General features: G+C 44.3%; 3 protein-coding genes across 3 annotated transcripts; 1 reads left to right on the top strand and 2 right to left on the bottom strand.

Moving 5' to 3' along the window:
• Positions 1-3,520: 3,520 nt before the first annotated feature.
• GL218_08433 (Norsolorinic acid ketoreductase) lies at positions 3,521-6,747 on the bottom strand (the record flags this gene model as incomplete). The annotated part of the gene is made up of 4 exons (XM_033585236.1): positions 3,521-3,718; positions 3,776-4,227; positions 4,384-4,417; positions 5,836-6,747. The coding sequence occupies 4 exons, from the start codon at positions 6,745-6,747 to the stop codon at positions 3,521-3,523; spliced, it is 1,596 nt and encodes a 531-aa protein (XP_033440793.1).
• Positions 6,748-11,388: 4,641 nt separating this feature from the next.
• GL218_08432 (Poly(A) RNA polymerase cid14) lies at positions 11,389-13,905 on the bottom strand (the record flags this gene model as incomplete). Its single annotated transcript, XM_033585235.1, has 4 exons — positions 11,389-11,718; positions 11,770-12,472; positions 12,522-12,855; positions 12,921-13,905. 4 exons carry the CDS (start codon positions 13,903-13,905, stop codon positions 11,389-11,391), a joined length of 2,352 nt encoding a protein of 783 aa, XP_033440794.1.
• Positions 13,906-14,724: 819 nt separating this feature from the next.
• GL218_08431 (putative endo-beta-1,4-glucanase D) lies at positions 14,725-15,580 on the top strand (the record flags this gene model as incomplete). Its single annotated transcript, XM_033585234.1, has 3 exons — positions 14,725-15,028; positions 15,092-15,350; positions 15,409-15,580. The coding sequence occupies 3 exons, from the start codon at positions 14,725-14,727 to the stop codon at positions 15,578-15,580; spliced, it is 735 nt and encodes a 244-aa protein (XP_033440791.1).
• Positions 15,581-16,503: the final 923 nt, after the last annotated feature.

Here is a 16,503-nt window from a genome sequence, read left to right as displayed (position 1 = left end):
GTTGGGGTCTATAGCCTATGACATCGTTACGTAGTAGTATAGGTAAACTACCTTACCTGATAAACAATACCTGAAATGTCATCTGCAAATATCGATAGCCTATTGCTACCTAGGTATGCATTAGGGCAATAATAGTTGCTGCTTCTACTCGTATAGTAAAATGAGATTACTCGGCACTTCTTTTTTTTTTTTTTTTCTTGACGCATGGGAGTTGAATGTTGTTAGCTTCGCTGCGCAACTGTGCCACCTTTGGAATATATATTGAACTATGTATGTACGTATTGCATGTAGCGCGCGTTAAGGTGGTGCTATGCAAGGGAGGAATCTAGCCCCAGAGTTACATGGAGTAGAAACGCATTGACGGTGTGGCACGGTGAGCGAGCGAGCAGGCCTCATCGCACAAACCAACAGCGGATGGACGCAGAATTCCGCGGCCAGGTTTCCTTAACCTCCACAAAAGTCTAGAGATGCAAAACAACACTGCTATATTAGAGGAGAAGTAGGAGAATAGAAAGGCAGGTAGTTTCTGGTCCTTCTTGCATGGGAGATTTATGAGGATGACCTAGGTGAATTAGATGAAGCTTCTCGAAACCGTTGAGAGGCTTCGAACAATCCTTCCGCGTTTCGAGGAGCCGCGAAGTGCCTCTTTTGGGGGAGGCATCGTACAAAATGGGATAGGTAGGTGGAAAAGAAAAGAATTCGGCCTCAACGATAAAATGCGTCAATGCACATATTTCGGCCGAGTATAGAAAGTCCATTTATACATGAACTGGGTTTATCTGTGTATACTCGCCTATTTGGGCTGCATGATTGTTTTGGTCCCAAGGAACGGTGGTAGGTATTTCGCCTCGGTGGGAATTGGTGGATTTCTTCTACTCGTTGCAATCCGCCAATTCCCTCCATATCCTAATTATATAAGCGGATAATACCGAATGCCAGACTTGGATGGATGGATGATACTCCACGATGAGCTCAAAGAAGGAAAAGAGAGCAATACTAAGTCAATCCACTTCTCAAGAGTCACTAGGATGATAGTCCTTGCCATCGTGGTCTTCATCGTCTGAACCATCAAGGATACGCGAAATAGGATTTGTTTGTATTGCACATCGCGCCCCTATTTTGACGAAGCCATGCGGCCGATAGAGCGACCTGGGAATCGTGTCCCTCCCCAGCTTTCGTCATAAACAAACATATCTAAAATCATCGGTTATTGGATCATCAATGCGATGCTTGCCTCAATGCAAAGTTGCTTTATCGTCGCGTTGGACGCAGGAGGAAGAATCACATAGAGAGCACAGCCACGTTAGGATGGATTATGTACTCCGCCGCGACTTGGTGTTTGCTATTAAGAGTTGAGTCACGGGCGTTAGGGGATAAGGGCGACGATGAAAGACCAGAATGAGGAACTATACCGATCGCAAAACAAACAAACAAACGCTCGAAGTTGGTGATGAGATATGATAGTGGACGTTTGTAGAACCAATATAAAAATATATTCAGCTGTCCCGGGTCTCTGGTAGCGGACACGAGACTAACGAACGATGCGCCCGTATCAGATGATATTAAGCCGAAATAGTAATCGTTATTGGGGGCTGAAAAACTCAGAGAAGAGAAGATGACGTAGGCCTGTGCTTAATGGCTTACTACATAGGTATGTATGAATGAATATTTATGTAGTGTAAACAAAAAAGGTGCAACTTATAATCACAATCTCAGCTTAGGCTGGCTTCATACCTACGAGGCAAATCATAACTCGAATATTCATTCAAAATGAATATTGAATAAGTCTGCCTCATCAAATAATAAATCTACCTGCATATTCTGTCCGAGTCCTACATGACAGCCCAAAGTCATACTAACTAACTTTCAGCTCCCAACCCAAGTCAGCCGCATAATCTCCGCATCCAGAAATGCCTCGCTAGGCTGTCTGTAACCTAGCTGAAAAAACATCAACTACCTAACCTACAATAACTATCTAACTATGTAAATCCCAAACACAAACGAACCCCCCCCTTCTCTTCCCCGCCCAACTAGTATATACATACCTAGCTGTAAATTCATAGACGTCTGAGCGTACTATATCTCCGATTCCTCCATGCGGCACAGACCCCGTATCTTAGCCAATCCGCAAACCTTGGTTCTGGACCTTTTCTTGTATGTAAAAACTCCCCGGTATTCAGCTCCGGCCAATGAATCCCCTAGCTAATTCATCGTAGCGAGAGAGATCTAGAACGCCTTAGGCGGGCGCGCTAGCGATCAATGAATGAATGGATCGATCCGTCCGGTCGGGGCGCGCTAAGACGACACTATTTCATGGCTGGGGTTAGGATAAAGAAATGGCGTTTTTTTTTTTCCTGGGGATGGATGTTGGCTGTACATAGGCTAGGAATTCACTAATAGGTAGGTACAAGTTTGTAAGATATTCAATAGTGAGTAGTTGTGGAATCCGACGGGCTAGACACAGCTGCTTCGAGAACAATGTTAGTGCGTGGGATAGCAAGACATCACGTATCGTATCAGGGGTAGGTAAGTTACTAACGAGCGTTTCGACCCATTTAATAGTTACTTACCTAGTAGGTAGACAGAGCTATGTCAAGTTTAATATATATATCATTTCATCCTACGGCAACTTGATATTAGCTCGGGTGGGACTACTGTGCCTTTTCTTACCAACGGCACGGGAAGTTGTAATCTTCGGACACGGGGGGATGATAACATCTAAAGGTTATATTGGTCGTATTGTTTACTTTGTATATAGTGAATTACATGTAAAGATATTGGGGTGTAAAGTCAGATATTAATTATCTTTAAATACGAGTAACAGAATTAGTTAAACACGTTTATTATTAACAGAATTCAAGGGGCTAAGTGTATTAGTCAGGGCCCATTTATTTTTATTACTTTTATTATAATGTTAAAATGTTTATAATACGGTGGACGATGGTATACCCGGTAGTGGAAAGTTTGTGTCTGGAATTATGCATCGCGAGGTGGAACCAAACAGCATAGAATCAACTTCGTTCCTCAGCAAGGAATTCTAACCTAACTATAGGAGTCTACGTTTATATATATTGAACATATTCTTTGTTTTAGGTGTTTCACTTAGAATCCTGATATTCCTAATCTGAAATAGACCTCGCAAAGCATGCAATACTAGCTAAGCTGTTCCCACTATACGGAATGCTATGTAGATTTGGACGTAAAGGGGTAATAGGGGTCAGAGTTACTAAGAATAACTCCGTTTGTATTATTAACTCTCTCATTCTAGGCTTCAAGGGATAATTTATATTGCGACGGAGGAGGGGTACGCTGAGTATAGTAGTAGAGTGGCGACAATATTATTATACTAAAAATTTGCGCACTCATGTAGTCGCACATGTAGTGTTAAGGTTACGAGTTGCGTCGAACGTGTGTTGATATAACAAAGCTTCGAACTTTTCCAGACGGCGCAAATAGATGCGGTCAAACCAAGTCATTCTCGTTCATTATTTTTCAATATTGATTACAGGTAAGCTTCATCTCAGTAGGTTAGGGGCGTGCCATCGAAGTTATAAAAATTACCCGATGTCTCAGCCCGTGTAGCCTCATCAATCTTTCCCATCAGACCTGGGATAATGTCCTCTAATGAATGGGGTGCCTTCTCCATGCCCCAAATTTTGGCATGAGCGTTCCCGGTAGCCGTTTGCATGAAATCCGGGTTCATGACCCATGTAGTTAGCTATGGGATCTCGAAATGCGTACGCCGAACAAGGTAGTTAAGAGCTGCCTTACTGACGCCTATGGCACCAATCTTTACGGGGATACTAGGCTCCATCTCGATAATCTGGCCAGCGTTGGAGTTGATGACGAGCAATTTTGGAGAGCTGGCTGATGCTTTGAGCAGCGGGTACACGGCATTGAAAAGTCTCACGAAGGAAAGTGTGTTGACATCAAAGATGTTACGCAAGGAATTTATGTCCATGTCTTTGGCGTCCACAAAAGCACTAGATGGATTGATACCGGCCACAGCTATAACGACGTCGAGGGCATTAATGCCGGCTGCCTTGATCTGGTCAACTGCCACAGCGTGGTCTGTCTCGGATGTAGCTTCGATCTTGACGACTAGTAGCTTACTGCCCTCTGCCGGCTTGATGTTCTTGAGCGTGATGCTTTCAGGATTGCGGACGGCGCCGATAATGGTTTGGTTTGGGCGTGACAAGTAGGCCTCAACAAGCGCGCGCCCGATGCCTGCAGCATATCAACATTATGAAAAAAGTCTTGGCCGATGGAAACATTATCACAGCTGAAGCAGAGGGTGAGCATGCCGGTGACTAGCTTCTCTTCACTTGTTCCTCCTGTAGCTTTAATTGGATTTGACTTATGATCGATAGACCTCTTCCGTACCCTGAAAGGCAGAGAATAGCTTCGACATCGTAACCTAACTCATGTTAGCTATGACTAATTCTTACCTTCCTTCTAGCAACATCTGGTTCACTTTGACGATTAAAAATGATGCTTCTGTTATTCTTAAAGCCGCCGAGTTGCATAATAAGATGGCGAAGGAGCTCTATGTAGGCATTCTTAATCAGGATTTCACCTCGTACGTCTCCTTTCAGCCCTTGTTTTGTCTATTTGTACAGCAGTCACACGTTATTAACAGAAGTGGTAACGTACTTGGCCTCGAGCAAAATACAGGCGATGCTATCCTGATCCAGGCATCAGCCAGTGTCCGTACCGCCGAGCTAGAGGCATGGGCTTGTCCCAAGGTTCGCGCATTGGTTGATGAGGTGCATGCCTTCGCTAACAATATCGAGGGCGGTGTCACGCCGTGGGTGTACCTCGATTACGCTCATTCCAGTCAGGATGTTCTACAGAGTTACGGTCCAGACAACGTTCGTAGAATTCAAGAGGTGGCATCAAAATATGATCCCGAAGGTGTCTTCCAGCGCCTGTGCCTCGGTGGTTTCAAATCTCAGCTTTGAACCCCTAATTTCTACATTCGCCCTTGTGTGGAGGTAGACCTTTTGCAAGGGATAGTTGACGTTAGGAGCAGTAGAGCCCATGTTACTCGTCCAGATTAGAAACAATATCTCTCAAATAGGTATCGGCTGTGAGATATATAACCTGAGATGACTATTGGCCTGCAATCTCCCTTACCAAGCCTGACTTAACCCATCCCCTTGCGAAGTTTCTCCCTAAACTTAGCAGAACTATAAGCCACCATATTCTTCCAATCCATCCATCATACCACATAACCTTTTTTAGACCCCTTTTATTCCTTGCGCTCCTCACAGCTCTCGATACTACGCCTTCAACCACAACAGCGAGACCGTTCAATGCGAAGAACTTAGCTTCGCCCGCAGCGCTATGCCAATCACCGCCTAAAACTCCTCTTACGGAGAACGAGTGGACAAAGGCACTGGAAAGGAACCCGCCTAGGACCTTACCTACATCAGCAGGATCCTTATCGCACTTCCCCATTAATTTTCTTTCAAGCCACTCCCCAGGCCAGACGCCATATACAAGAAACAAGCGCGCAAATAGCCGATGCCATCCGTAAGACCAGAACTTGCGCACCGACGTGATATCCCAAATCCTAGTACTGTACAGCGGTGGGAAGAAAGCCAGGGGACTAGGCGCAAGCGGGCTAAGCATTATTGCAAAAAGCGAATGGCCTAATGAGAATGCTGCCATAAGAAACGCCCCTAAAGCACCCGTAAGTAGACATTGCACTGGCAGCGGTAGCGCTTCGTCGAAAAGCTCGCGAGATTGCCTTTCATCACTACTGGACCATGTCAGGTCTATAGATGTAGCAAGATACCGTAGATATGTAGTCCTGATGATAATCCAACTCACTAATAGGACAGGGGTGGTGTGTACGAGGATGCTGTGGACACGGTTGCTAACCGTAGGCAGCCAAGTCCTGCGCGTGTGCCGCACATCGGCCGTCGTCCATGTGAAGCCGACTCCACGCATGCTTAGCTCGAGCTCGAGGGCCCAGGAGGCGCGGTCGCGCAAAGTTCGCGGCCAGCCGCACTCCGTTGTCGCCGTTTCGAGGACGGGTTGTGGATCCGGGCCGTGTAGCGTACGCTGCACGGCGTAATATGAGTCGCAGGCCACATCGGGGATGGAATTCGACATCCTGCGGGCTGCGTGGCTGATACCGATGGGAAAGCTTGAACGCTTTCCTTCGCTGGTTTGCGTACAGCTGCGGTTTGGGACAATCTCGACTTGCGTCGATTTGCTAACCAGAATTTCGTCGCTGGCTATGGCTCTCTCCTGATGCGAATACGGCTCCTTGACTCCTCCGTCGGACCATGCTCTCGCTGTGATAGCCTCTGCGGGCGCAGATATTTCAACTCTCGGCTTATGTACGTACTTGACTCGTCGGGGAATGTGCTTGAAGAAATAGGGGCTTATGAAAAAGGCGTCTATCACCCTACACCCGCCATAAAGGCCGACGAGACCAAGTTGGTAGGTAAGCCCGATGCTCTGAGGGACATGGTATGCAAGTGGTAAACGGAAGAAGAGGACTCCGGAAATCAAAGCAAGTATATTGCGAATTACTTTGATATATACAGAGTCGACAATTGGAGGAGGTGGTGGGGCAAGGAGAAGGAGAGCGATGTAGTAAGTCAGCGGCGGCATTACCGCCGCGCTGAACGTGAGAGGTTGGCTTCCTGGTATGGGATGAAGACCTGGTCGCGGTGTGGGATCAAGAACCAGTGCCTGAAGCTGGGCGATAAATCCAGGAGTAGATAGTATCATTCTGTCAGCATGTGTACCTGAACTAGAATAGAAATATTATTAAAATATTTTAATATGATTAATATCCAAGTTATCTCGCAAGCTTAAGACTTCAAATACGATGAGCTTTTTCTGATTTGGAGATGATATTGAATGCCCAATCGGGGGAATTATATCCGGATATGTGATGACGTGGGAATTAGTTAGACACATGACATTAAGTTCTTAGGTTTGATCGACTAAACTAATTATTTAATTAGCGTTACGTTTTTATAGAAACATAAACTTTCGACGCAAATCTTAAAATAACTAGTGTGAAGATTAGATAGTTTTTTGGCTATGAGAGAGTTGGAGGTGTTACTGTTAATTGAGCTTTAAAGTGTTTAAAGTGGTATTAGCTTGGACCAAAGTTAAAGTGTCTAGTTAATATTCCCCGAAGAGTCAAGTATACTCAATAACTTCCTTCGTCCAAGTATAATTATATACGTTCATTATAACATTCTCAAAGGTGTAAAGATATATTTATTAGCTTAGTTATATTATTTTCTCTTCAGTTGTAAATATTATGATTAGACGATATACCAAGACGTGGGAGAGTAAGACACAATGAACAATTAATGAATATTTGTTAAGATTTCCTTGAATATTTAAATTGCTATATATTATTCCCGTTCTTTAAACTTGGGTACGTGGTATCAATGAGTTATTATCAGGGGTTAGCTATGCCTTAACCTAGTCGCTTATGTAAGGTACGCTGGAATAAGTGACCAAAGACACCGCTATTAGACACAGTTAATCAAGTCGCCCACACCGCTCAATATCTAGGTATCTACTCGTTTAAATTACAAGGATTATCTAGTGCTATTTAAGATACGATGAATACACCATAACTCGTGTCTAGGTAATTATAAGATGCTAATGTGCAAGTTGATCAGCCCTTAGATATCATTTTATAGAGTATCAACCCTCCCCTATTAGATTACATGAATGGGCGTCATGCATCCAAATACTACACCATCTAATACATTGTATCCTTTCCCCATACTGTCTCAAATTTGAGCATCCACTAGGAAGACGGCCTAATACTTTACCGCCACATCCTAGCTTAGCCGTATCAGAGAATCCATACCATCGATAAATACCGTCATTTGTAGTTAATGTGTATATAGTATTAGAATGTGTATATAGTATTAGTCTCGTTATTCACTATGGGATATATACACTGTTAGCAATATACCCAGGCATCTTCGAGTAAACAAATTTATTTAGTTAATAGAGTAAACTTTCTTGCTTACTTTTTATTTGCCAGAACTCTGGTTTCAGTCCTACACTTACATGTTTGATCCAGCCAGTGCAGTCGCTGGACTCGAACTCGACCGCTAGGAAGTCCTTCGACGCGCAACATCCGGATGCTAACAGTGAAACTGCCATCATTCAAGGCCTCATAATCCCCTACTTAACTATGTATTTAGGCTCAGCTTTGGTCGAAGGTATCGTGAGTAAGTGTTGTACTATAAAAGGCCATTGAAAATAGCAGTGATAAACTTGTTGAGATCTTAGGATAAACACCTCATTATTCTACGTAGTTAATATTATATAATATGATATACATAAGCTCTGTTTACCTTCGGTATGCATGCTAAATAACATATTTCAACAAAGGAGGTCTCGAGGTCAATATAAAGCGGCTAGGTGAAAGGAAGTACGTAACTCTTTTGTTTAATCCTCTCAAAATAATATTGGTAAATACTTGTCAACCTAAGATATATCCTAGAAACTATCTATGTGTTATCCTTTATTAGATCCTAATGCTCATCTATTATCTTAGCCACAGGATGCACATTTACGGAGCCATCGTGCTACTTCTGTAAATAGCATCATTCTACATAACGCCATCCATTCTCTTCGCCTTCATATATCCTTATGTCAGGTTCCCAGTCCCCTATTATTTTCAAATTCTGAAATTCCGGATGCTCATACTTCATAGGTACACGCAACCTAATTTTCAGATCCGCGCCCGCCATTGTCGCCGCACTGTTTGAGTCAGCAGGCATATTCCATTGGACAACCTTCCAATGAGAAAGGTCTTCAATTTGAACAAAGTCCTCTTTCGTATTTTCCTGCCTCTCATAGAGCGTTATAACCATCGGCGAGTCCGTTCTACCACGACCTCGACGTACGAGACCAAGTAAGGAGTCGATCTCATGCTTTCTAATCCTCTGCTTCCAAGAAAACCTATTAAGTCTCTGAGGATTGTTGAACCGCTTTAGCTCGTCCGCTGGCCAAAATATGCCTTGAGTATAAAAATCCATATGCAGCGACTCTAGCTGTGGAGGCAGCGCTCTCCAAATCTTCTTAGCCCATGGACACTGCGTCGCAATTGCAACATGCCCAAATAGAAGTTCTGGGCTAATAGTGAGGCTATAAAGGTTTGTGAGGCCTGATAGATTGACCAGGGGCCCAGTCTGGCGTATATTTCTAGGAAAATCAAAAAAGCTACGAGTAGTTAATTTCAGATTCCTAAGATTCGCCCCTAGGGGAGTTATCAATTCCGCATAGAACGAGGGGCCTAAGGGTTTCGTCGCGGGATCGTTTGGCCCCAGAGTGCTACTGATAAGCATGCTATCTCTCTCGGTAACTCCAGCTGGTATTTCCAATATCAGACTCTCCAAGCTGGGGGACTGTAAAAGCATATATTCCATTGCTCCAATTCCGGATGCCTGACTTTTTTCGAAACGCAACTTGCGGAGGTTGGTGAGTATCAGCCTTAGGTCAACTTCTGTCTTGAACCGTGCGATGGGTGCACGGACGGAAAGGGACTCTAAACACGGTAACTCGTCGAAGAGTCTAAGTAGCTTCTCCGCCGGTAGATACCAGTCTAGCCTACCCAACACAATAGAAAGCTCAATCGACAGATCTCTCAATTGGTAGAAGCCACCAGTCGTAAATTCGTACAGAGCAGGCACAGTCTCCCAACTAATGCCACCGAGCTGCACAGATAGACTCACGAGAGACGTCGATCTTGACAAGTGGCTTAGTATCTCGTTACAGGGGGCCTCATCTTCTTGCGGGTAGATACAGTCAAAATCAGCGTAGATACAGCGAAACTCAGCGTAGCGAATGCGATTTACCAGATATGGATGTTTATCGCATGACTTAGCTAAGGCAGGCATCCGCTTCTCTTCCATGTCAGTAGTATCGTCTGGATTTCGATGCAGAAATAGATGTTTGTATAGAGTGCATAAGTGGCTATTTCCGAGATACGCCGTGATGTGAGTGCGAGAGAACAGAGATCAGGATGCTCATTACATGTTAAAAATCCTATTTCCTTCTCACAAGTAAAATAAGAGAAAATCTCCCTCAGAATTTCAGTGGGCAACTTTTCCAACGACATTGCGTAAATGATTTGAAGTGTTGATTTATTCTTCGCTCGTCCCTAAGATAGGGGGACATGTAGACATTTATTTATGTTGAGTCGCGGATGGAAATTTGACCCTGTGGGGAAAGACAAATCATACCGACCAGATATTCAAAATTTACGGATCTATACCGTGCAACCAAGTTATTATTATAATACGAATAACCTACTCTAAGGTAGCACCCTTATTTTCCCTATTGCCCCTTTTAAGTGGAGAAAAAAATGTGATAGTAATATCTATCCTACATCGACATTGCACTACCTTCTGTGGCCGAGTTGCCTGCTCTAACCATCGACGCCTTAGTAACCTAAGAAAAAAGCAAAATACTAACATATCTTTTACCCCCTGAATCGCCATCACAAAACATCAGCCATTATCTTTCATTTCCTTCATAGCTTATTGGGTTATGATTTCGAGGATGAAAAATAGTAATATGTGCGCAAAATCGAGTCCCAAGTGACATCCTCTCCGCGACTCGGCATAAAGCCTAGTACGAGGTGAGAAAATAAGGGAAGTTGACGCGCTAGAAGCAATATCAACCCACTTGACCTAGCCTACCACGACTCGGTTGAAGGAGAAGTGTATGCATTCCCAATAAATCATGTCATCTGCGAACTGTTAGCAAGAAATAGCCTTAGCTATCGGAGTAATAAATCTATCCCAAGGTAGAATTGGTCTAGTACTATTCCCCAATTAGCGAGTAAGATAGGTAATCCGGGGTCAGTCACATTAAGCTCTCCACTGGAGATAGTATTAGGTAAAGAAAGAGTAAAAATGCGAATCTGAATTTTCCCTTGCCACTTGGCTAAAGGCCATCTAAGCTGGCCGGCATAATGGAGCAAGGGGGGTACGACAAGACTGCAGAGCGAGGCTCGGCAACGACATGGGAACGTGTCGGCCAAGCATTCGGCTCCTAAAATACATTGTACCATCCTCGGCGGAATGGATGACTCCTGTCGAGCATCTAAGCGGTTAAAAAACAAGAGAAACAAACGGTATCTGTGCATTTGGCCGTCTTCCGGAACGCCGTATGTCCATGGACCTTGATGATACCTAAGGAAATTCCGGTGTCGGTGCACTCTCTAACATGACCAGCCGTCTCGAACCAAACACTAATAATAGGTCTCATAACCACATAATTATCATCAAGGGTTGTCCAGAGTGTCTACCGCCACGAGTAGCACCTTGTAGTTTCTATAGTGGAGCTCCAGGGTACTGGTGAGGTCGGTATTGTACCACTGGATTACCAGATAATGTCACCAGAGTCGTGTTCCTGAGTTTTGTAGTTGGGGATCCCTTGTGCTGCTAGGCGTTCTAAGTAGTCTCTTTGGACCTGGAAGATGGAATAGTCGCCTGCAAACAATGGCTCAAGGATTGTGTTACTGACGCCTGAGGTCTTGGTTCCCTTTGCAAGCTCAGCCATACGCGCTTTGATCATCGAATGAGCTTTCGAGAATTGGGCTAGGATAGTTGGAGTATTCTTAGATCCGCCTGCAATGTCATTTTCGGGGTTGTTGGGATCGAGAATGGACAATCGATCTAGGTTGCGATAAACGACATTGCTTACTTTGCTCTAAATACACATGATTAGCATAAACCACGAGGATAATTTTATAGGACTCACCTTGGAAACAAGACCGGGAGGGTTCATGCGAATCGCAACCGTGCTGTATTGGAAATGGTTACCATAGTAATCAAAGAATTCCATCAGAAGCTCTCCAAGATGATGCTCGGGCTTCATAGAACGACTTTGAACCTGTGGCATCTGATTGAGTAAGTTGACAACCATGCAGATAACGGAGAAACCCCCAATGCCACCATTGACAGGCTCGTTGAGTCCTCTCATGAGCAGAAAGTGCTTGATGACGGCAACGAGGATTGGCATCACTGGGTACTTCTCTTTCCAATCTAAAAACGTCTTGATGGCTTGATGACCATTCATCTTCTCAAACGAGATGTCAACCTTCAGGCCAGTTTCGCGGTCGGTAAATTTCACTAGTGGGACTTTGGCCTTTGCGATCACTTCGACGTCGTTCTTGTAGGGAATTCCGTGATGTATAAGGTGTGTCTTGAAGGCCCACAGATCTTTCTTCTTGTCGTATCGCGGAGTGCCACGAGTGATGAATGCGTTGGAACAAATGGCGACATCCATATCTGCAGTAGGTAGATAGAGACCAGACATGAAGGAGCCAAACGGATAGACCTCAGCATCGGTCCACTTCTTCTTAACAACCGATCGGAGATTATTGAGCATCTCGGTGCGAACGCGCTCTTCAAAATCGCGAGGACGAACATAGAGGTAGAAATCAACAATCTCCTTATGCAATCTAGAGCAAGTAAGTATGGATCCTCGAAGAAGAAAAAGGGCACACTTACCGCGTAGCCATAGATGGCGTTGTCGAATAATCAGTTACAGCCCAAGGACATGAATTGTCGTCTTTGGGTTGCCATGCTGGCAAAACGTTTCCTCCACCGCTAAACTTCATCGAAACCTTCAACGTCGTGTGGGGTAACTTGATTGTATCGTCAAAAGTGCGTTTGCGAGTACCGAGAGATGTAGATGCTGTTAGGTCAATAGAGTTATTACTAGTGCCTTTGGTATTAGGTTTGATGGTTTGGGTCTCTATGTGTCCAATTCGAATCTCCTCAGTAGGAGGGTTGTGCGAATAAGTTGTCGGGAGTGTTGATGTTGCCTCGCGACGGTTGGCACCTATTTGTCAGTTAACGATTGTAACTGTCGATTCGTACTATCCCTATAGTCCGCAGTTGCCTTACCTTCACCTTCGTTGTCACTAAAATCGCAAGAAATAAAATCTAATCCCTCTACAGGTGCAGCAGCTTGCTTTGCTTCCGCTTCTACGCGTGCTTTGCGGATCAGCTGTACCATGTCCTTCTTTTTGCGTGTACTCTCATCAGGGGGAGGCAGCGCGGTATACGGGTCGGGGTTAGACCATTTTGGCGCATCCTGTTCTGGCTTTGTAACATTCGTCTCTGACGTTCGCATTCGCTTGGCTGCGGGTTCGGCTACATCCAAGTCGGAGTTATCTGAAATATCCATCTCTGCCTCGTCACTATTTGACAGTTCATCAACATCTCTATAAGTAGCTCGACCAGCTGTATCGCCCAACATCAATTCAGGGTTATCGTCATGCTTCTTAAGTAACAGTAACCGTGTCGCTGGTATTGTTGGCCTGTAGGAACCATTTTGTCTACCCTGAGTACGGTTTCGCGCGTCTCGATAAGGTTGCTGGCGTCTACGATCGTCATTACGGCGTGGGCGACCATCGCGGCCGGTTGATCTTCCATTTTCGTCGCGACGCGGTTGATAGGGTGCGTTTCGTCCGTCGTTATAACTATGTTCATGATGAGTATTATAAGCCCGCTGTTGGGGACGGTATGAGCTATACTCTCTAGAAGCTCGTTGCTCTCGGTCCGATGGTACATATGAATCGACACCGGCAGGGCGTTCTACGCGAAAGGTGAAGTCACCTTGAGGAGGGCGGTAATTATCGCTGTCGCGATAGTTGTCGCGATATTCCCCATCAGCTCGACGGTGATCATCGGGTCGATTGCGACGTAAATCGGAGTAGGGACCTTGAAACTGATAATTATCGCGACGCTCTTGGGGATAGCTGTTCCATGATCGAGGCGGCTCATCGGTGCGCGAATACGGAGACTGTGGCGGTCGACCGTAGCTGTCATAACCCGGAGGAGGGGGGGGGTTAGACGATGATGACTGGTTATAGGAATTTCTATACATCTCGAACAAAATTGGTGTTCTCCGATTCTAATCGTGTGTTAAAAGAAAGAATGTTAGGATTAAAGAAATAAGTTGGGACGGTTCGCGCTTTAGAATCCAATGCGATAAATTCGATTAACTCGTGGCACCCGGCAATTATTACATAATTCTGCACACCGCACTTGGACTAATCATGCGCTAGTCCTTAGTTAGTTAGGGCTAAATCACTCGGGACAACTTCGGCATAGTGCCCACCGCAGGTGAACGGGATGATTTACCGGCTTTACCTAAGGCGATTTACCTAAAGCAACCTTATCATCAACAAAACTTATTGAGATCTTTCTTACGTCTTTAAGATGAACGCATATTCGAAAACAACGACAGCATGACTCAATCCTTAGCGTGTTGGTTATATGACAATATATTCTCGTTACCTCATTTTATTCCATAACTTAGAAACACCACCAAAAAAACAATAGAAACTCAGTTTGAAGCCCTTACTATTAACCATGCAAGCGATGTATATGTATGATCTTCAAGAAGAGTCTACCTACCTGTCATGTTCTTCAAGACTAAAACTGAAGAACAAACATCCCTAGATCATCGATTACCGATCCCATAGAGATTGAAGTACGGCGTTATGTGATTCCGTTTATAGTGAAGCTATTATTCTACTGGCCGCTTAATTTGCCTATATTATCACGGATCTGTAAGTGCCGCACTCCCTGATTAGTATTGTAGTGCTGCGCCTATAAGTGAGTAGAAGACCTCCCAAATCATACGAGGACTATTGCCTCGATGATTTCATCTTAGTTGCTTCAAACGTGAACTACCGCAACTATGAAGGTGCAATCGATTATTCTTGGTCTTACAGCTCTGGCCTCTGGCCATACCATCTTTCAGAAGGTATCTGTTAACGGAGCTGATCAGGGTCAGCTGAAGGGTGTTCGCGCACCGGATAGTGACTATCCCATCCAAAATGTCAACGATGGCTCATTTGCTTGCAACAAGGACCTTAAACATCTTGATAGCACCGTCATCACCGTTCCGAGTGGAGCAAAAGTCGGAGCTTGGTGGGGTCATGTCATCGGAGGAGCACAGTCAGCTAACGACGCTGATAACCCTATCGCGAAGAGTCACAAAGGTATGTCCTAGCATTAATACGTACTTGTTGGTTTCATGTATTGATCAGATCTTATATTAATAGGACCAATCATTGTCTACCTCGCTAAGGTAGACAATGCTGCTACTGCCCAACCGACCGGTCTTAAGTGGTTCAAGGTTGCTGAAGATGGCTTGAGCAACGGACAGTGGGCAGTCGACAAGATGATCGCTAATAACGGATGGCACTACTTCACGTTGCCTACGTGTGTTGCGCCGGGTGACTACCTCATGCGAGTCGAGTTGATCGCACTCCACGGTGCGCAGATGTCAGGACAAGCTCAGTTTTATATGGAATGCGCTCAGTAAGACACGCCCTTCTCCTATATCTTATGTTATAATTATATTTCTAACGAGGGGTAGGATCCGTGTTACTGGCTCTGGAACCAATGCTGGCTCGAACTTTGTGAGCTTCCCTGGAGCATATAAATCGAACGATCCTGGTATCCAGGTAAATATCTACGATAACAGTGGAAACCCGTACATGGGCGGTCAGCAGTACAAGATTCCTGGCCCTTCGGTTCTCACTTGCTAGTGACGAGACTGTATTTGTGGTATTCGAGAACTGAATCTGAGGACATGCGATCATGAATGAATGCCCTGGTACAATATATAACTGCGGTTGTAGCTGTCCATAGATAGGATACCAAATATACGAGGCAACCTCGACTATAAAAGTAGCTATCTCTTCCAATTATGAATATCCTATAATATCGCTTATATCTATTGCCGTTTAAATACCAAGCACTTAAGTAGAGTATATGATGTATTAATGATTAATACAGATGAAACTATCGTGGGAAATAGACCAGTCACGAGGTGGAACCAAACAGCATGGAAACAACTTCGTTGTTCCGCAAGGAACTCTAACTATCTAAGAAGTTCTATGTCTACCTATACATACTAATCCTGTTCTTTGTTCTAGATGTCTCATTTAGAATCCTGACAAGATCATTAGAACTCACTTTATCCTAGTGAGCTCTACTGAAGCCCCAAGCCTCTAACCCCAATAGCACTATTCTCAACTATTTCCGAACTATTTGACAGGGCACTATTGAATAACACGTCGATACCTTAGAACTAGACAGGCTGAGTAACTCAAGAACCCAATTTTAAACCCAAGAGACTTTATCCTTATCATATTAACGAAGCCTATTATACAACTCTCAATATTTCCGGAAGTCTTCTAAGTTAGCTTTAAAACAATTCATGAAGTGGAGTACCGCGGTACAAAGTTTTTTCCTTAATAAGGAAGACGATCCTATGCAATTCAAAAATAGACTTAGCTTTAAAGTTATTACCACATTTAGCAGATGGCCAATCGGATTGACAGTGGGATTCAGGGGTCCCCTGAAGTGTATGGCTTACTGACAAAGAACATCAAAGATCTTCACCGTAGTTAAAATCTGCATACCTTAGGTACCTAAAGTTAGGTACTTATCTGGTCTCTATTTTTTT

This window comes from Daldinia childiae (assembly GCF_008694065.1).
Source record: "Daldinia childiae strain JS-1345 chromosome Unknown Scaffold12, whole genome shotgun sequence".
NCBI lineage: Eukaryota > Fungi > Ascomycota > Sordariomycetes > Xylariales > Hypoxylaceae > Daldinia > Daldinia childiae.
This window is presented reverse-complemented; position numbering and strand designations above follow the sequence as displayed.